Source organism: Chrysemys picta, chromosome 17 (genome assembly GCF_011386835.1).
Source record: "Chrysemys picta bellii isolate R12L10 chromosome 17, ASM1138683v2, whole genome shotgun sequence".
Classification (NCBI taxonomy): Eukaryota; Metazoa; Chordata; order Testudines; family Emydidae; genus Chrysemys; species Chrysemys picta.
Genome location: NC_088807.1, coordinates 8,679,378 through 8,699,907, shown reverse-complemented (window position 1 = coordinate 8,699,907; position 20,530 = coordinate 8,679,378). Strand labels below are relative to the sequence as shown.

General features: G+C 54.5%; 1 protein-coding gene across 1 annotated transcript in view; it reads right to left on the bottom strand.

Annotated features, from left to right (window-relative positions):
• Window positions 1-14,575: 14,575 nt before the first annotated feature.
• Window positions 14,576-20,530, bottom strand: part of LOC135976406 (deleted in malignant brain tumors 1 protein-like) — a 69,657-nt gene continuing 63,702 nt past the window's right edge. The window contains exon 6 of the mRNA XM_065571828.1: window positions 14,576-14,937. Coding sequence (XP_065427900.1) covers window positions 14,576-14,937 — 362 coding nt within the window. The remainder of the gene's footprint in view (window positions 14,938-20,530) is intronic.

Sequence of the window (20,530 nt, the reverse complement as noted above, 5' to 3'; positions counted from 1 at the left end):
CTTCTATTGTTGTGGATGTCCTTCCTCTTATACATGCTGAACCTGCTGTGCAAGTATCCGCTACTCAGTAGTGTTTTATCACCGCTGCATCTGACTACATGTACGGACCACTGCAGCGCCAGCCAAACGCTTCCATGTGCCTGCAGATTACTGACTTATTTACCCTAGGTGATGTGCACCTCCCCGGCCATGTGTTGACTGGAATCACAACGGCTCCTCGGTGGTATGACAACCTATATCTGGACAACACACCGATTCAACTGGCCAAGGAGCTGCTACTCAAAGTGGTCCTGGCTGCTACTTTTGCATCTGCCACCGTTCATAACAGCATCACTAAAGGTGGCATCCAAGTTCAACTCTCCAATCAAACCATCACCCGACGGAAGGATCCTGTTCGTAATGCATCTTACAACCCCAACTCCTGGTAAACTGTTGTACAAATAACGGCCGCTGCTGCTTCTATATTTGTGTTACTAACCTCTATTGTCATGTGCGGGTACTTGAGACACATGCTTAAAAATCTCACTATGCTTCCTTCCTTTGTCCCCTTTCCCCAACTCCACTCTTCCTCCCCTCACCCACCTCCCTTAGGTAACCCTAAGACAGATCATGTAAACCAAAGCATTAAAGTATTGACTACATCTCACCTGGGAGTTTGATTTGTCAAACAGGAGGGAACTGTTAGGCGAGAGTTAAAAATTCAGTTAGCAGCTGAGGCAGAAACCCACTTAACTACCAAGCAGACCCAGGGTCAAAGGCAGCTGTAAACACTTGATAATTTAAATGGTCAGATGTCCGCCCAGTCACTCGGCCTCTCAGAAGGAAGAACAGTACAGACCCTCCACAGCTCTCCGGATATCTGTAAACACTCACCCCTACCCCAACCCCCACCCCCACCCCACCCCTTCGCCTTAAGCGTAGTCATAAATAATTGATGCAATCAGGATGGTTTCTATGCGTATCTTCTGTTCCTGTCATTATGTTAAGTGTTCTCTCCCTCCCTCTCTCTCTGAAAAAATGTTTGTCACTGTAACTACATAATAAATGCAAATAGATTAATAAGAAAATGTGTATAACTGGTCATTATAACATCATACTTTTGAAGCTCTTTATCAGTCTTCCTGGTTACCTCTTCAGTATTATCTGTGCTGCCTCATTCTTGGGGGAAAGAATCTCCTTGCTTCACAACGCCAAATGGCAGAGGGCACAGGGATGCCCAGAGTTATACAGGGATCCCCTGGATGAGATATATGCACAATAGTTCACCAAAGGTGGCATGTGAGGTCTCTACCAAAAGCCAGCAGCCTGCTGGTCCCTCTAATGGGCGCAAGATGTTCGTATGGGACATAGTTGAAGAGAGATGTAAAATATAGAATATGATGCTGCAGAAGTGTTGAAGTGAAACTTGTCACCTGCGCCATGGCAATCCCTTCAGCTGAGCCAATAAGCACATAGAAAAAAGCACAGCCGGAGACAACACAGCCGTGGAGACAGGCTATATTGTCTGGGACCAATGGGAGCTTGAGAATTTACAAAGACAAAGGTCCCTCTGCACAAGTCTCCAAAAAGAGACCATTTCTGGGAAGAGACAATGGTCTGCACCTACAAAGAAAGAGGAGAGGGGACAAGAGCTCCCTTTCACACAGGAGACAGCTGACAGTATTTCTGTCAGGAACAGGAGATCACAACCAAGCCTGGAGTAAAACCCTGGAAGGACTGTGCGGTGAGCATTGCTCAACTAGACAGAAAAGTATCTTCTTCAATGAGTCTAGGCTCTAGTCAACATGGTATAATTTTATTGGCCATAGAACCATTTCTTTCCAACCCTTCTCCTTTCTACCCCTCAAATCTCTACACTCTGTGGAGCTGGTCAGATGGGGGCTCTGTTCCTTTGGGAGCAGTGGATCTGTCACTGCTTTGAGTGCCCAATGGGACAGGGACCGGGTGCTGCAGGAGGATGCTCAGAGGGCCAAGGGGTGAAGCGTGCATATTACCAACCTTGACAGCGGTCACCCTCCTCCACAAGACCTAGAGGGAACAGCTTGTGTGGTCTGTGGACTGTGGCTGAGGGAGTCAGGGAGCTGCCCCAGCGGGCACAGACAAGACTTTCTCATGCTAGAGGCCCTTGGCACTGAACTGGGGCATTAGAACCAGCACAACTGCAAAAGGAGAGCAACACCAACTGACACCCCCCTACCTGCAGTACAGGCCCTTAGCACCATGCTAGGGCACTCGGGACAGGGCAGACTCAGACAGGAGAGCTGGGTCTGTGCTGAAAGCTTCCCAGCCCGATCCCTGCACCACCCACAGTGACTTGATGGATGCAAGTTACCTGAGCACACAACACCGGCATCTTCTCCGTGGGTACAGTTATTTTCTCCCCAAGGCCGAGCCCTGCAATCGGAGAGGGCAGCTTCTGTTCCTGTGCAGTTGACATTATCCAGCCAGATACGGTCAGATCCTTGCCCAAATCGAGCCCCCCTTGGGGCTGATAATGCCGTCCCACAGCCCAGCTGCCCGCATACGACTCCGGCATCCTGTAAGTCCCAGCTGTCATCACACACGGTTCCCCACTGCTGGTTGTGAAGCACCTCGACTCTCCCAGCGCAGTGACTTCTGCTGTTCACCAGTCGGAGCTGAGCCACTTCTGAGAGGCCAGCGTCTGCAAACACCCAAGGGAAGAAACACTCAGGGAGGTTCCTCTGCATCTGATCTCCCGTATCATTAGTGGTTGCCTTAGCCTGACATCAGCATTGAATGTACATGTTGGCTCTATAGCTCCCTGAAAATATCACCCAGAGTCCATCCCCCTTAGAACTGCCTGGAGCGCAGTGATGGCTGGCAGGAACCTGCTGCGCACCAGGCTGACAATGGTTCCGACCAGGGCAGAGGCAATGCACACTTCCTACAAGCAGATCGGCCCCATCCTGAAGCAAACACCTGCCCCTGCGGCTCGTCCTGACTTGCCAAGACTGACCTGGCAACATCGTTTTGGGGCAGCCATTGCTGCACCTGTGTCTAATGCTGCCAGTCCAGTACCAGTCTCAGATGAATGATGACAGAACTGGGCTGATTGCAGTATCCTCACAGAGGGGCAGCAACTCTGGGATAGAGAGACTGGCGTGCTGATGGATTTTCAGAAGGCCTAACGTGTATCTGCCCATTTACAAGCTGGGACGCAGATCCTGAGCTACGCTTAATGGGCCCCTGACTGGACTGGACAGAGTGACTGCTGCAATGCAGAGATTTGGCTTATCCTGATCTTCTCAGTGTGCCTGACTGGCAGCAATACAGACAGTCACACATGGTGGAGCAGAGCCCCGTTAGAAGACTGGACCTTGAGGATGCACAGTCAGATGGCTGAACAAGCTAGAGCTGAGCAAGGTCGGAATGAGCTCTCCCCTGATAGCGAGTGATGAGCTGCGGAGTGGGAAAGGCTTCAGGACCAGACTGTATTTACAAGAATACACCCACTCTGCCTACGTAGCCAGCAGACAGAGCTGTGTTGGCTGGTGCTGGGTTACAAATCACTGCAGTACTTGAATGCAGGGGTAGTGAAATGTTGTTGTCCTGATTGTCTGAGTAAAGGGCAGCAGAACTGTGCTTAGCCTGTCCTGACTGAGGGGGTCACCCACAACTGAGCTGAACTCACTAACCAGGGGACTCAGACAACAAATCCCTATGAAGAGTGAGAGGGGTTGGAGATAGGTGTTCCTGCTGAGGGGTGTGCAGTCTGTGTTAGAGGTTTAAGCATGGTTTAATCTGCCCCTCACCACTCTTCAAAGATAGAGTTAATGAAGGCTCCATTAGGAGTCTTTTTTGGTTCAGTGATAACTAGAGCTGAAATCACCTCTATCAGACAGTGTTTTTACCCAGCCTGCTTCGGCACTGAGGTTTCTCCACTAAGAGCTGACAGTCACTGAGAGATGGGTGGAGATTCAAGAGAGCGACCTGCAAAGGTCACAGTAGAGAGGCCGGGGGCAGCAGAAGGTGAGGGCGAGCAGAGTGGTCAGTGACTGGCAGGGCAGCTGCCACCAGAGCAAGCACCCAAACAGCAGAGCGAGCCAGCCACTCTCCTTCCTGCCCCTATCGTGGAAGCTAAACTCAAACAGGTGCACCTCTGAACTCTGGGTCTTCACTAACCAATGACAACCACTGTGAGTGAGGTGCAGTGGAGGGAGAAGGGAGGAGCACCTTAAAGGAATTTTAGGTTGCTGGTCTCAAGAACCTGAGGCAAAAGACACTGCCCAACATACTCTGGGGGAGGTGTTTTGCTCATGGTTTTATGTTTATAAATCCTGTTTCTGGCATTTTCCCAAGTTAATGTTGGGGCCCTTCCCTCCTTTTATTAAAAAGTGTTAGGTTCACTCCCTCTGGGGCACCTGGCATTGGCCACTGTCGGTAGACAGGATACTGGACTAGATGGACCTTTGGTCTAACCCAGTACGGCCGTTCTTATGTTCTTATGTTCTTATGTAAAACCCTGGAAGGACTGTGGGGTGAGCGTTGCTCTAACAGACAGAAATGTATCTCGTTCAACGAGTCTAGGCTCTAGTCAACATGGTATAATTGTATTGGCCATAGAACCATTTCTTTCCAACCCTTCTCCTTTCTACCCCTCAAATCTCTACACTCTGTGATATCACTTGTCCTTGGTGTGACTAGGAAGGGATCTAGAGCTGTGTGTTGATTGGGGTAGAGATGGGAGGTGGACCTGGTCACCTTGGGATCAGCAGATCTGTGACTGCTGTGAATTCCAAGTGGGACAGGGACTGGGTGCTGCAGGGTACGCTTGGACGGCCAAGATTGCCAACCTAGAGAGAGGTCATCCTTCTCCCAAAGGCCTAGAGGGCACGGTTTGTGTGGCCTGTGGCCGAGGGAGACAGGGAGCTACCCCTCAGCGGGCACAGACAAGGCTTCCTCATTCTAGCGGCCATGGCACCGCGGTGGGGCATCAGGTCCAGCATAACTGCAAACGGAGAGTGCCCCCTACTGATGCACCACTACCTGCAATACAGGCCTTTAACACCATGCTGGGGCACTAGGGTCAGCTCTGACTCAGGGCAGGTCTTCACTACCTGCCCGATCGGTGGCTAGTGATCGATCTATTGGGGATAAATTTATCATGTCTAGTGTAGACGTGATAAAATAGATCACCGATGGCACTCCCCGTCGCCTCCCGAACGCCAGCTCCCGAGAGGCGTAAGCGGAGTTGACGGGGGAACGGCAGAGGTCGACTCACCGCTGTTCTCACGTCCAGCTAAGTCGACCTAAGATACGCCGAGTTCAACTACGCTATTCACGTAGCTGAAGTTGCGTATCTTAGGTCCACCCCCCCACACACACCCCTAGTGTAGACCAGGTCTCAGAAAGGAGAGCTGGGACTGTGCTGAAAACTTCCCACCTCAATCCCTCCACCACCCACAGTGACGTTATGGATGCAAGTTACCTGAGCACACAACACCGGCATCTTCTCCGTGGGTACAGTTATTCTCTCCCCAAGACAGAGCCCTGCAATCGGAGAGGGCAACTTCTGTCCCTGTGCAGTTGACGTTGTCCAGCCAGATACGGTCTAATCCTCGCCCAAATCGAGCCCCTCCTGGGGCTGATAACGCCGTCCCACAGCCCAGCTGCCTGCATACGACTCCGGCATCCTGTAAGTCCCAGCTGTCATCACACACGGTTCCCCACTGACGGTTGTGAAGCACCTCGACCCTCCCAGCGCAGGGACTCCTGCTGTTCACCAGTCGGAGCTGAGCCACTTCTGAGATGCCAGCGTCTGCAAACACCCAAAGGAATAAACACTCAGGGAGGTTCCTGTACATCTGATCTCTCGTGTCGCTGGGGAACGTAGCGCCTCCTGCAGACGAATCTGACCGGTCTCTACGCATAGCAACTGCCCGTCGAGGGCTCCCCACCACTGACCAGGCTAATCACTTGGGCAATGTTGAAGTTTGTCCACTCCTCTCCCTGCCACCTCTCACCTAGTTAGGCTGTCACCTAATTAGGCAGACTGGACCGCAGTCTGTCCTACTGCTCCCACTCAAGCACTTAAAAAGATCACCCCCCGCACTGCTGGCAGGAACCTCCAGATGAGCAGATTTACACCCTCACTCCTGGCGCTGGTATTCGCTCCAGTGGGATACTCTGCAGTGCTGCTGGGCAGATGCTTACATAAGCATCTTGGTGATTGGGAGCTGAACACAGTCACCCGTGTCATTGGTGGTTGCCTTAGCCTGACATCAGCATCGAATTTACATACGTTGGCTCCATAGCTCCCTGAAAACCTCACCCAGAGTCCATCTCCCTTAGAACTGCCTGGAGCGCAGGGACGCCTGGCAGGAACCTGCTGCGCACCAGGCTGACAATGGTTCCGACCAGGGCAGAGGCAATGCACACTTCCTACAAGCAGATCGGCCCCCTCCTGAAGCAAACACCTGCCCCTGCGGTTCCTGCTGACTTGCCACGACTGACTTGGCAACCTCGTTTTGTGGCAGCCATTGCTGCACTCCTGTCTAGTGCTGCCAGCCCAGTGCCAGTCTCAGATGAATGAGGTTAATTAAGACTCCATTAGGAGAATTTTGGTTTCAGTGATCACTAGAGCTGAAATCACCTGCTGTGAGACAGTGTTTTTGCCCAGCCTGCTTCAGCACTGAGGTTTCCCCACTAAGAGCTGACAGTCACTGAGAGCTGGGTGGACCTTCAACAGAGCGACCTTCAGCGGTCACAGTAGAGAGGCCGGGGGCAGCAGAAGGTGAGGGCGAGCGGAGGGATGAGTGAACGGCCCGGTAGCTGCCACCAGAGCAAGCACTGAGAGAGCAGATCAGCTAGGAGCTTTCCTCACCGCCCCAAAGGTGGGAAGTGAACTCACACAGGTGCACCTCTGAATTCTGGGTCTTCGCTAACCAAAGACAACCACTGTGACTGGTGTGTGGTGGAGGGAGAAGGGAGGGGGACCTTAAAGGAATTTTTGGTTGCTGGCCTCAAGAACCTGAGGCAAAAGACACTGCCCAGCATATTCTCGGCATAGACTCACCCCGCTGATAGGCAGCCACTTCTGTGGTAGGACAGGGCAGCTGAGAAACAGGACAGGGAAATATGTAGGCTGTGTAGTACAGGAAGTGAAGAAGAATTGCATCTCCTGTGTCTAGCTGTTGGGGAAGTTACAACTTCAGGACTAATTTCCTGAAATGCAAATCTGCCAGAACACAGTGCTTAGGAACCGGACTCTTGAGAAATCGGCCCTGGATTTTTAGTTTGAGTGAGTGGCTGCAGGCTCCGTTGACACCAAATCCAACCAGTGGAAGCTGCACTTACCCAGGTCCCCATTGTGCCGCAGAGGAGTCTGGCCCAGAGATAAGTAGACGCCAACTGGCAGAGGGCACAGGGATCACTAGACTTATACAGGGATCCCCTGGTTGAGATATATGCACAATATATATATGTGAGGTCTCTACCAAAAGCCAGCAGCCCACTGGTCACCCTAATGGGGGCAAGATGTTTGTATGGGACATAGCTGAAGAGAGATGTGAAATGTAGAATATGATGCTTCAGAAGTGTTGAAGTGAAGCTTTTCACCTGCACCATGGCAATCCCTTCTGTAGATCCAATCAGCACATACAACAAAGCCGTGGAGACAGGCTATATTCACTGTGTGGGCCCAGTGGGGGCCTGAGAATTTACAAAGACAAAGGACCCTCAGCACAAGTCTCTGAAGAGAGACCTCCTCTGGGACGAGACAATGGTCTGTACATACAAAGAAAGAGGAGACGGGACAAGAGCTCCCTTTCACCCATGAGGCGGCTGACAGTGTTTGTCTCAGGAAAAGGAGATCACAGCCAAGCTTGGAGGAAACCCTGGAAGGACTGTGGGGTGAGCGTTGCTCTACAAGACAGAAAAGTATCTCGTTCAATGAGTCTAGATTCTAGTCAGTGTGGTATGATTTTATGGGCCATGGAAGCATTTCTTTCCAACCCTTCTTCTTGCTACCCATTGTGACGGAGCAGGGAGCAGGGCAGATTTGACCTGGGAATGTTGCAGGGGGGTTGCAGTGGGGATGTGGGACTTCCCTTGAAGGAAGCTACCTGAGCTGTAACCTGAGCCAGGAACGGGGGTGGGGAGAATTAACACCTTCTGCCCGGGAGACTGAACAAAGGAGAGGAGCAGCGGGAGGGGCTGGGAGTTTAGTTTCGGTTGGGGCTGGGTGGTGCAACACAGGGAACCCCAAGCTGGGGTCTAAGCTCCCTGAACCTCCCAGAGGGACCTAATTGAGGGGGTCTGGTCGTACCTACACGCTCTGCTTGAGACTGTGTTCCTGTCCTTAAATAAACCTTCTGCTTTACTGGCTGGTTGAGAGTCGCAGTGAATCTCGGGAAGAGGGGTGCAGGGCCCTAACTCCCCCACAATCCGCGACAACTGGTGGCAGCGGCGGGATCTACTGCACCCCGTGGACGGCGCTTCCTGCAGTAAGTGACTGGGGAGCAGTAAAACGAAGGGGGATTGACGGGGACCAGGCCTGCTGAAGAGTGGGAGAGAGACGGTTATTACCCCTGGGAGTGTGTGACCAGCAAGAAGGACTTTTGCAGTAACAGGGTCCCCCGGGGGGATCGCAGCGAGTGGTCCCAGGGGCGGAGGAGTCTGCAGCTCGACCCTGGCAGAGAGGTGGTGACCTCGAGAAGGGCTGGCACACTAGGGGTCCCCCTGGGAACTGCGGGGAGCTGTGAGCACACAGGCCGGTGAGTGGCCAGCAGGAAGATGTATGCCAAGCGGCTTAAGAGCGACCTGGTGGAGCTGTGCAAGCAGAGGCGGCTGCGCATTGGGAGGCTCACCAAAGAACAGCTCATTGCCCAGCTGGAGGCGGAAGATCGCGCGAATGAACTGATCCCTGTGTCTCAGGGAAGCAGCCTGGCAAATGCAGCGCAGGCACCAGTGTCTGTCCCAGCTGGGAGTGGTCAGCCGGCTGCTGAGGGCTTCCCGAGACCCCTCCTTCCTATGCCTAGGGGAAGGGTGGGGAGGAGCCCAGCAAATACCGAAGGCGCCGTGACCCCCCCGGCCAGCAGGGGATCCCCCCGGCGAAGCCCGCCGGCCAGCAGAGGATCCTCCCGGCGACGTTCGGCATCCGTGGAGCGGAATTGGCTGGAATGGGAGAAAGAGCTAAAACTGAGAGAGCTGGAGGATCGTGAACGACAGAGACAGCATGAACGGGAGGAGAAAGAGAGACAGCATCAGCGTGAACGGGAGGAGAAAGAGAGACAGCATCAGCGTGAACGGGAGGAGAAAGAGAGACAGCATCAGCGTGAACGGGAGGAGAATGAGAGACAAAGACAGCATGAACTGGAACTGGCGAGACTGAGGGGCAGCGAACCCCCGGCTGCGGTGAGTGAGGGGGGACCCAGGACTGCACGGAGCTTTGATAAGTGCATCATGGCCCCATACAAGGACGGGGAGGACATGGATGACTTCCTGGAGGCCTTTGAGACGGCCTGCGAGCTGCACCGGGTTGATCCCGCGGACAGACTCCGGGTCCTTACCCCCTTACTGGACCCCAAATCCGTGGCATTGTACCGCCAACTGGGAGAGGCAGAGAAAGGGGACTACGAACTATTCAAAAAGGCCCTGCTACGTGAGTTTGGGCTGACTCCTGAGATGTACCGGGAAAGGTTCCGGAGTCAAGATAAAACCCCTGAGATCTCATATCTGCAACTAGCCGTCCGCATGGAAAGATACGCCAGCAAGTGGGCTGGTGGGGCCCAGACGAAGGAGGACCTGATTAAACTGCTGGTACTGGAGCAACTGTATGAGCGGTGCCCATCCGACCTGAGGCTGTGGTTGGTGGACAGAAAGCCAGAGAACCCGCGACACGCCGGGCAGCTGGCTGATGAGTTTGTAAAGAGCCGGTCAGGGGGTGGCAGGGAGGAGCCCCAAAGGAACAGGCCCGCCGCGATGCAGAGAGAGAGTCACCCTGGGACCTCCCAAAGGGGGAATATGGGGAATCCCCTCCCACGGGGAATGCCCAGCATCAGGGACAACCGACCGGCTCGAGGGGACCCACGGGACCTGAGCTGCTATTACTGCGGCCGAAGAGGCCACGTTCGGGCCCAGTGCCCCAAGCTCAAGGACAGACTGAGCAGACCGAACCCGCACCGGGTTAACTTGGTAGAGGCCCAGACGGACGAGGGGCAGGCTTCCCACGCAAGAGGGGCTGGCAGCTTATCAACTGCTCAAGAGAGAGAAGGGCCCCCGGCCAGCTTCTCTGGGGGGCCAGATGCTCCGGATTCAAAGTTCTCCGTTTACCGGGTTGGCGCGGGGCTGTCCCTGCGGAGCGAGTGCCTTGTTCCCCTGGAGGTGGATGGGAAGAAAGTTTATGGATACTGGGACACGGGCGCAGAGGTGACACTGGCCCGGCCCGAGGTGGTGGCCCCAGATCGGGTGGTGCCCAACACCTTCCTGACCCTGACCGGGGTGGGCGGGACCCCATTCAAGGTTCCCGTAGCGAGGGTACACCTGAAATGGGGGGCCAAGGAGGGCCCCAAGGACGTGGGAGTGCACCACCATTTGCCCACTGAGGTGTTGATGGGGGGGGACTTAGAGGACTGGCCAAGCAGCCCCCAGACCGCCTTAGTCGTGACCCGTAGCCAGAGCCGGCGAGGGGCACTACGTCCTGACCTTGGGAAGGATGTCCCACCGGAGGCACCGAACCCTTCCCGGGTGGGGAGGGAACACCCAAGGACAGGCCGCGGGGTGGCTGGGGCTTCCGACCCAGCCGACGAGAGGGAGCTGGTCCCCATCCCTTCCCCAGCCTCCGAGTTCCAGGCCGAGTTGCAGAAGGACCCCTCCCTGCGGAAGCTAAGGGGCCTGGCTGACCTCAGTGTGGTACAGACCATGAGGAGAGGATGCAAGGAGAGGTTCCTGTGGGAGAAGGGGTTCCTGTACCGAGAGTGGGCTCCCCCGGGGGAAGTGGAGTCGTGGGGGATCAGGAGGCAGCTGGTGGTTCCCCAGAAGTTTCGCCACAAGCTACTGTACCTGGCCCATGACATCCCTCTCGCAGGGCACCAGGGGATCCGGCGCACCAGGCAGAGGCTGCTACAGAACTTTTACTGGCCCGGGGTCTTCACCAACGTCCGGCAGTACTGCCGATCCTGTGACCCCTGCCAGAGGGTGGGGAAGGCCCGGGACAAGGGGAAGGCAGCATTGAGACCTTTGCCCATCATAGAGGAGCCTTTCCAGAAGGTGGCCATGGACATAGTGGGACCTCTCAGCAAGACGACCCGGTCTGGGAAGAAATACATCCTGGTGGTGGTCGATTTCGCCACCCGCTACCCCGAGGCAGTGCCCTTATCGTCCATTGAAGCAGACACTGTGGCGGATGCGCTGCTGACCATTTTCAGCCGAGTGGGGTTCCCCAAGGAAGTCTTGACGGACCAAGGGTCCAACTTCATGTCGGCCCTACTCCGGTGCTTGTGGGAGAGATGTGGGGTCCGGCACAACTGGGCCTCAGCATATCACCCCCAATCCAACGGGCTGGTGGAGAGGTTCAATGGGACGCTAAAAATGATGCTGAAAACATTTATGAATCAGCACCCGCAGGACTGGGACAAGTACTTACCTCACCTGCTGTTTGCGTACAGGGAGGTACCCCAGGAGTCTACCGGGTTTTCGCCTTTCGAACTGCTATATGGAAGGCGGGTAAGGGGGCCCCTGGACCTGATGAGAGACGAATGGGAGGGGAAGGCCACTCCTGACGGAGAGTCGGTGGTGGAGTATGTCCTGACCTTCCGGGAACGACTTGCCGAGCTCATGGGCCTGGCCAGGGAGAATCTGGCCAGGGCCCAGAGGAAACAGAAGGTCTGGTATGACCGCACAGCACGGGCCCGCGCCTTCGCCACTGGGGATCAGGTGATGGTCCTCATACCCGTGAGGAAAAACAAACTCCAGGCCGCCTGGGAAGGGCCCTTCAAGGTTGTCAAGCAACTAAACGAGGTAAACTATGTGGTGGAGCTGTCGAACCGGGCACACCACCACCGGGTGTACCATGTGAATATGATGAAGCCATATTATGACAGGGGGAATATGGTGTTGGCCGTGTGTGGACAGTGGGAGGGGCAGGGAGATGACCCTTTAGTAGATCTATTCCCTGGGACAAGAGTTGGCTTCCCCCTGGAAGCAATTCCCCTCTCTGATCGGCTAACCCCTGCCCAGCGAGCTGAGATCGGAGGGGTGCTGCATCTGTACCAGCAGCTGTTTTCCAACCAGCCTGGACGCACTAATCTGACTGTCCACCGGGTGCAGACAGGATCGCACCCGCCTATAAAATGCTCCCCCTTCCGAGCCACAGGGAAAACTGCTCAGGACCTGGAAAGAGAGGTCAATGACATGCTGGCTTTGGGGGTGATCCAGCCGTCTTCCAGCCCTTGGGCCTCGCCGGTGGTGCTGGTCCCCAAAAAGGACGGGTCGATCCGGTTCTGTGTGGACTATCGGAAGCTCAATGCCATCACTGTAGCCGATGCCTACCCCATGCCCAGGCCGGACGAGCTCCTAGACAAGCTGGGAGGTGCTCGGTACCTTACCACCATGGATCTTACAAAGGGCTATTGGCAAGTGCCGCTGGATGCAGATGCCAGGCTGAAATCGGCCTTTGTCACCCCTCTGGGGCTCTATGAGTTCCTGACCCTGCCCTTCGGCCTCAAGGGAGCGCCGGCCACCTTCCAGCGCCTGGTGGATCAGCTACTGAGGGGGATGGAGAGTTTTGCCGTGGCGTATATCGATGACATCTGTGTCTTTAGCCAGACCTGGGAGGACCACATATCCCAGGTTAGACAAGTGCTGGACCGACTCCAGAAGGCTGGGCTGACCGTAAAACCGGAGAAGTGCAAGGTGGGGATGGCTGAGGTATCCTACCTAGGCCACCGGGTGGGAAGCGGCTGCCTAAAGCCGGAACCAGCCAAAGTGGAGGTGATCAGAGACTGGCCCGCTCCTCAAACCAAAAAGCAGGTCCAAGCCTTTATTGGGATGGCAGGGTACTATCGGAGGTTCGTGCCCCACTTTAGCGCCATAGCCGCCCCCATCACTGAGCTGTGCAAGAAGGGGAAGCCAGACAAAGTGGTCTGGACCGAGGAGTGCCAGGAGGCTCTCCGGGCGCTGAAGGAGGCTCTGGTCAGTGGCCCAGTTCTGGCAAACCCAGACTTTGACAAGCCCTTTATGGTGTTCACCGACGCCTCAGACACAGGACTGGGGGCGGTGTTAATGCAGGAGGATGAAAAGGGGGAGAGACACCCCATCGTGTACCTGAGCAAGAAGTTGCTACCCCGGGAGCAGAACTACGCGGCCATCGAGAAGGAATGCCTGGCCATGGTGTGGGCCCTCAAGAAACTAGAGCCATATCTCTTTGGGCGTCACTTCACCGTGCACACCGACCACTCTCCCCTGACCTGGCTGCACCAGATGAAAGGAGCCAACGCCAAGCTCCTGAGATGGAGCCTGCTCCTGCAGGATTATGACATGGACGTGGTCCATGTGAAGGGACGTGACAACCTGATAGCGGACGCATTGTCCCGGAGAGGGAGCCCTGAACTTCCCCAGGTCACTGGTCAGAGTGACCCCGCTCAGTTCAGTCTCGAAGGGGGGAGAGATGTGACGGAGCAGGGAGCAGGGCAGATTTGACCTGGGAATGTTGCAGGGGGGTTGCAGTGGGGATGTGGGACTTCCCTTGAAGGAAGCTACCTGAGCTGTAACCTGAGCCAGGAACGGGGGTGGGGAGAATTAACACCTTCTGCCCGGGAGACTGAACAAAGGAGAGGAGCAGCGGGAGGGGCTGGGAGTTTAGTTTCGGTTGGGGCTGGGTGGTGCAACACAGGGAACCCCAAGCTGGGGTCTAAGCTCCCTGAACCTCCCAGAGGGACCTAATTGAGGGGGTCTGGTCGTACCTACACGCTCTGCTTGAGACTGTGTTCCTGTCCTTAAATAAACCTTCTGCTTTACTGGCTGGTTGAGAGTCGCAGTGAATCTCGGGAAGAGGGGTGCAGGGCCCTAACTCCCCCACAATCCGCGACACCCATCAAATAGCTACACTCTGTGAAGTCACTGGTCTTTGCTGTGACTGTGAAGGAATCTGGAGCCGTGTGTTGATTGGGGCAGAGATGGGAGGTGGAGCTGGTCACCTTGGGACCGTGGTCCTTTGGAAGCAGCAGATCTGTGATTGCTGTGAATGCCTAGCGAGACAGGGACTGGGTGCTGCAGGAGGACGCTCGGAGGGCCGAGGGGTGAAGCATGCATATTGCCAAGCTCTACATCAGTCACCCTTCTCCACAAGGCCTAGAGGGAATGGATTGTGTGGCCTGTGGCCAAGGGAGTCGGGGAGCTGCCCCAGCGGGCACAGACAAGGCTTCCTCATGCTAGAGGCCCATGGCACTGCACTGGGGCATTAGAGCCTGCACAACTGCAAAACAAGAGCGTCCCCTACTGACACCCCCCTACCTGCAGTACAGGCCCTTAGCACCATGCTGGGGCACTGAGGTCAGCGCAGACTCAGACAGGAGAGCTGGGTCTGTGCTGAAAGCTTCCCAGCCTGATCAATGCATCACCCAGAGTGACATGATGGATGCAAGTTACCTGAGCACACAACACCGGCATCTTCTCCATCGGTACAGTTATTCTCTCCCCAAGCCTGAACCCTGCAATCGGAGAGGGCAACTTCTGTTCCTGTGCAGTTGACGTTATCCAGCCAGATACGGTCTGACCCTCGCCCAAATCGAGCCCCTCCTGGGGCTGATAACGCCGTCCCACAGCCCAGCTGCCTGCACACAACTCCAGCATCCTGTAGGTCCCAGCCGTCATCACACACGGTTCCCCACCGATGGTTGTGAAGCACCTCGACCCTCCCAGCGCAGCGACTCGGGCTGTTTACCAGTCGGAGCTGAGCCACTTCTGAGATGCCAGCGTCTGCAAACATCCAAGGGAATAAACACACAGTGAGTTTCCTGTGCAACTGATCTCTCTTGTCGCTGGCGAACGTAGCACCCCCCCGCCAACAGATCCGACTAGTCTCTTCAAACAGCCACTGCCTGTCCGGGGCTCCCCGCCACTGACCAGGCTAATCAGGTGGCCAACGTTGAAGTTTCTCCACTCCCCTCCCAGCCAGCTCTCTCCTAGTTAGGCTGTCAAGTAATTAGGCAGGATCCACTGCAGTCTGACGTACTGCTCCCACTAGTGCACTTAAAAAGATCACCCCCCGCACTGCTGGCAGGAACCTCCAGATAAGCAGATTTACAGCCTGACTCCTGGCGCTGGTATTCGCTCCAGTGGGATACTCTGCAGTGGTGCAGGGCAGACGCTGGCATTAGAATCTTGGTGATTGGGAGCTGAATACAGTCACCCCTGTCATTAGTTGTTGCCTTAGCCTGACATCAGCATCGAATTTACATGTGTTGGCTCTATAGCTCCCTGAAAATGTCACCCAGAGTCCATCCCCCTTAGAACTGCCTGGAGCGCAGGGACGCCTGGCAGGAACCTGCTGCGCACCAGGCTGACAATGGTTCCAACCAGGGCAGAGGCAATGCACACTTCCTACAAGCAGATCGGCCCCATCCTGAAGCAAACACCTGCCCCTGCGGTTCCTGCTGACTTGCCACGACTGACTTGGCAACATCATTTTGTGGCAGCTATTACTGCACTCCTCTCTAGTGCTGCTAGTTCAGTACCAGTCTCAGATGAATGATGACATAGCTAAGCTGACAGCTGTGTCCTCACACAGGGGCAGCAATTCCTGGATAGAGAGACGGTCGTGCTGATGGATTTTCAGAAGCCCTAACTTGTATCTGTCCATTTACAACCTGGGACGCAGATCATGGATTAAGCTTAATGGACCCCTGACTGGACTGAATAGAGGAATTGCTGCAATAGAGAAATGTGGCTTAGGCTGGTCTTCTCAGTGTGCCTGTGGGGCAGCAATACAGACAGTCACACGTGGTGGAGCAGAGCCCTGTTAGAAGACTGGACCTTGAGGATGCACAGTCAGATGGCTGAACAAGCTGGAGGTGAGCAAGGTGGGAATGAGTTCTCCCCTGACACCTAGTGACGAGCTGGGGAGGGGGAAAGGCTTCAGGACCAGACTGTATTCACAAGAACACACCCACTCTGCCTAGGTATCCAGCAGACAGAGCTGTGTTGGCTGGTTCTGGGTTACAAATCACTGTAGTACTTGAATGCAGGGGTAGTGAAATGTTGTTATCCTGATTGTCTGAGTAAAGGGCAGCAGAACTGTGCTTAACCTGCCCTGACTGAGGGGTTCACCCACAACTGAACTGAACTCACTAACCAGGGGGCTCAGACACCAGAGACCTATCAATAGTGAGAGGGGGTGGAGATGGGTGTTCCTTCTTAGGGGTGTGGGCTCTGTGTAAGAGGTCTAGGCATGCTTTAATCTGCCCCTCACCACTCTTCAAAGATCGTCTTAATGAATGCTCCATTGGCAGTCTTTTTGGTTTAAGTCACTGGTCCCTAACCTTTCAGTGTGGCGGGCACCAGACGACTAGCCGCCGAAATGCCACCGAGGAGCACAGGCGCCGGACAAGCAGCCGCCGAAATGCTACCGAGAAGCGGCAACGACAAGGACCGTCGAGGCCGAAGTGCCGCCAAGAAGCATCATCATCAAGAGGCATCACTGCCGAAATGCCACCGAGAAGCAGCAGCATCAAGAGACGTCGCCCCCTGAAATGCCACCGAGAAGCAGCGGCATTTCAGCGGTGTGGCTTATTGACATTGCTGCTTCTCGGTGGCTTTTCGGAGGCTGCTTGTCCAGCGGCCACACTCCTCGGCGGCGGGGCACTCCCTTGTCAGTAGGCAGGCGCACATAGATGCTCCGGCATGCGCCTTGGCACTAGCAGGCACCACTTGTTTAAGTGATCACTAGAACTGAAATCACCTTCTGTGAGACAGTGTTTCTGTCCAGCCTGCTTCAGCACTGAGGTTTTCCCACTAAGAGCTGACAGTCACTGAGAGCTGGGTGGAGGTTCAAGGGAGTGACCTGCAGAGGTTACAGTAGAGAGGCTGGGGACAGCAGAAGGTGAGGGCCAGCAGAGTGGTGAGTGGCTGACAGGACAGCTGCCACCAGAACAAGCACTCAGACAGCAGAGCGAACCAGGCGCTCTCCTCCCTGCCCTCATGGTGGGAGCTGATCTCACACAGGTGCACCTCTGAACTCTGGGTCTTCACTAACCAAGGACAATCACTGTGAGTGGGGTGCAGTGGAGGGAGCAGGGAGGGGCACCATACACGAACTTTTAGTTGCTGGACTCAAGAAACTGAAGCAAAAGACACTGCCCAACATACTCTGGGGTAGGTGTTTTGCTCATGGTTTTATGTTTACAAAATCCAGTTTGTGGCATTTTCCCAAGTTAATGTAAGGGGCTTCCCTCCTTTCACTAAACATTTCAGAGTGGGAACCGTGTTAGTCTGTTTCAGCAAAAACAATGAGGAGTCCTTATGGCATCTTAGAGAGTAACAAATTTATTTGAGCATAAGCTTTCGTGGGCTAAAACCCACTTCATCACATGCATGCAGTGAAAAATACATAAGGCAGTATATATATTACAGCACATGAAAAGATGGGAGTTGCCTGACCAAGTGGTCGGTCAGTGCTAACAAGGCCAATTCAATCAAGTGGGAAGTGGCCAATTCCCAACAGTTGAGAAGAAGGTGTGAGTATCAACAGAGAGAAAATTACTTTTTGTAGTGACCCAGACACTCCCAGTTTTTATTCAGGCCTAATTTGTTGGTGTCCAGTTTGCAAATTAATTCCAGTTCTGCAGTTTCTCATTGAAGTGTTTTTGAAATTTTTTTGTTAAAGAATGGCCACCTTTATGTCTGTTATTGAGTGTCCAGGGAGATTGAAGTGCTCTCCTACTGGTATTTGAATGTTACAATTCTTGATGTATGATTTGTGTCCATTTATTCTTTTGTGTAGAGACTGTAGAGTTTGGATAATGGACATGACAGAGGGGCATTGCTGGGAATGGGTGATGTCCACCCTGATTGAATTGGTCTCGTTACCACTAACCCCCGATTTGGTAAGGCAACTCCCATCATTTCATGTGCTGTAATATACATACTGCCCACTGTATTTTTCACTGAATGCATCTGATGAACTGGGTTTTAGCCCACGAAAGCTTATGCCCAAATAAATTTCTTAGTCTCTAAGGTGCCACAAGGACTCCTCGTTGTTTTTCTTTTTATTAAAAAGTTTCTTTTCTGCATTGAGACTCTGTGCTTGCAAGAGGGGAAGCTTTGTCTCGTAGAAGCACCCAGGGGATGGTGTGTAATTGTCCCAGGTTACTGGGTGGATGCTCAAGCTAGATCTGTGTTATATTGCTGGAAAGGAACCCCTACTTATTGAATCTGGCCCTGCTCAATTCTGATGCCACTGGCAGAAGGGTCACATAGATATTGACTTGTGACATACACAAAAGAAGAAGACTCCCCCCACTGACATGGAGCCGCTCTGGGGTAGGACAGGGCAGATGAGAAACAGGACAGTGAAATAGGTAGGCTGTGTAGAACAGGAAGTGAGGAAGAATTGCATCTCCTGTGTCCAGTTCTTGGGAAAGTTACAAGTTCAGGACTAATTCTGTGAAATGCAAATCCGCCGGAACACAGTCATTAGGAACGAGAGTCTTGAGAAATTGTCCCTAGATTTTTAGTTTGAGTGAGTGGCTGCAGGCTCCATTGACACCAAATCCAACCAGTGGAACCTGCAGTTACCCGGGTCCCCATTGTGCCGCAGAGGAGTCTGGCCCAGAGATAAATAGATGCCAACTGGCAGAGGGCACAGGGATGCCTAGAGTTATACAGGAATCCCCTGGGTGAGATATATGCACAATAGCTCACCAAAGGTGGTATGTGAATTCTCTAACAAGAGCCAGCAGCCTACTGGTCGACCTAATGGGAGCAAAATATTTGTATGGGATATAGCTGAAGAGAGATATAAAATGTAGAATATCAGGCTCCAGAAGTGTTGAAGTGAAGCTTGTCACCTGCGCCATGACAATCCTTCGGCTGAGCCAATCAGCACATAGAACAATGCACAGCTATGGAGACAGGCTATATTCACTGTCTGGGCCCAGTGGGGGCCTGAGAATTTACAAAGACAAAGGTCCCTCAGCACAAGTCTCCAAAGAGAGACCTCCTCTGGGAAGAGACAATGGCCTGTTCCTACAAAGAAAGAGGAGAGGGGATAACAGCTCCCTTTCACCCAGGAGGCAGCTATTAGTGTTTGTCTCAGGAACAGGAGATCACAGCCAAGCCTGGAGTAAAACCCTGGAAGGACTGTGGGGTGAGCGTTGCTCTACCAGACAGAAAAGTATCTCGTTCAAGGACTCTAGGCTGTAGACAGTGTGATATGATTTTATTGGCCATGGAACCATTTCTTTCCAACCCTTCTCCTTGCTACCCCTCAAATCTCGATACTCTGTGAAATCACTTGTCGTTGGTGTGACTATGAAGGGATCTAGAGCTGTGTGCTGATTGGGGCAGAGATGGGAGGTGAAGCTGGTCACCTTGGGACCCTGTTCCTTTGGGAGCAGCAAATCTGTGATTGCTGTGAATGCCCAGCGAGACAGGGACTGGGTGGTACAGGGAGACGCTCGGAGGGCTGAGGGGTGAGGTGTGCCTATTGCCAACCTGGAAAGAGGTCACCCCCCTCTCCAAGGCCTAGAGGGCACGGCTTGTGTGGCCTCTGGCCGATGGAGTTGGGGAGCTGCCCCCCAGCCGGCACAGACAAGGCTTCCACATGCTAGGGGCCATGGCACTGCACTGGCGCATTAGGGCCAGAACAACGACAAACAGAGAGCGCTCCCTACTGACACCTCTCTACCTGCAGCACAGGCCCCCAAGCACCGCACTAGGGCACTGGGGCCGGCACTGGCATCAAGAGGAGAGCGTGAGTGTCCCCTACTGAGCCCTCACACCACTCCCTGCAGCACAGGCCCATAGAACTGCACAAGGGAATTAGGGTCAGCACAGACTGAGAGGAGAGCACTCCTTACTGGATAGGGTTACCATATTGAACAAATAAAAAAAGAGGACCCTGTACAGGGCCCTGGCCCCGCCCATTTCCCCACCCCAGCCCTGCCCCAATTTCGCCCCTTCCCCGCCCCAACTCCGCCCTAACTCCGCCCCCTCCTCCCTCCCACTCCCAGCTGCGCGAAAAGGGCTGCCCCAGCGCTACCGGCTTCACGGTTTGCCGGGCAGCCCCCAGACCCTGCGCCCCCGGCCGGCGCTTCCCCAGCCAGCTGGAGCCCGCGAGGGGAAGCGCCCAGCTGGGGGCAGAGGACCTGGAGGCTGCCCGGCAACCCGTGAAGCTGGTAGCGCTTGGGCTTCGGGCAGCCCCTATGCCTCCGGACCCTGCGCCCCTGGCCGGGCACTTCCCCTCCCGGGCTCCGGCGGCGCAGGGTCCGGAGGCATGGGGGCTGCCCAAAGCCTGTAGCGCTCGGCTCTTAAACAGAGCCGAAGAGTCAGGGGAGGAGCAGAGCAGCCGCTG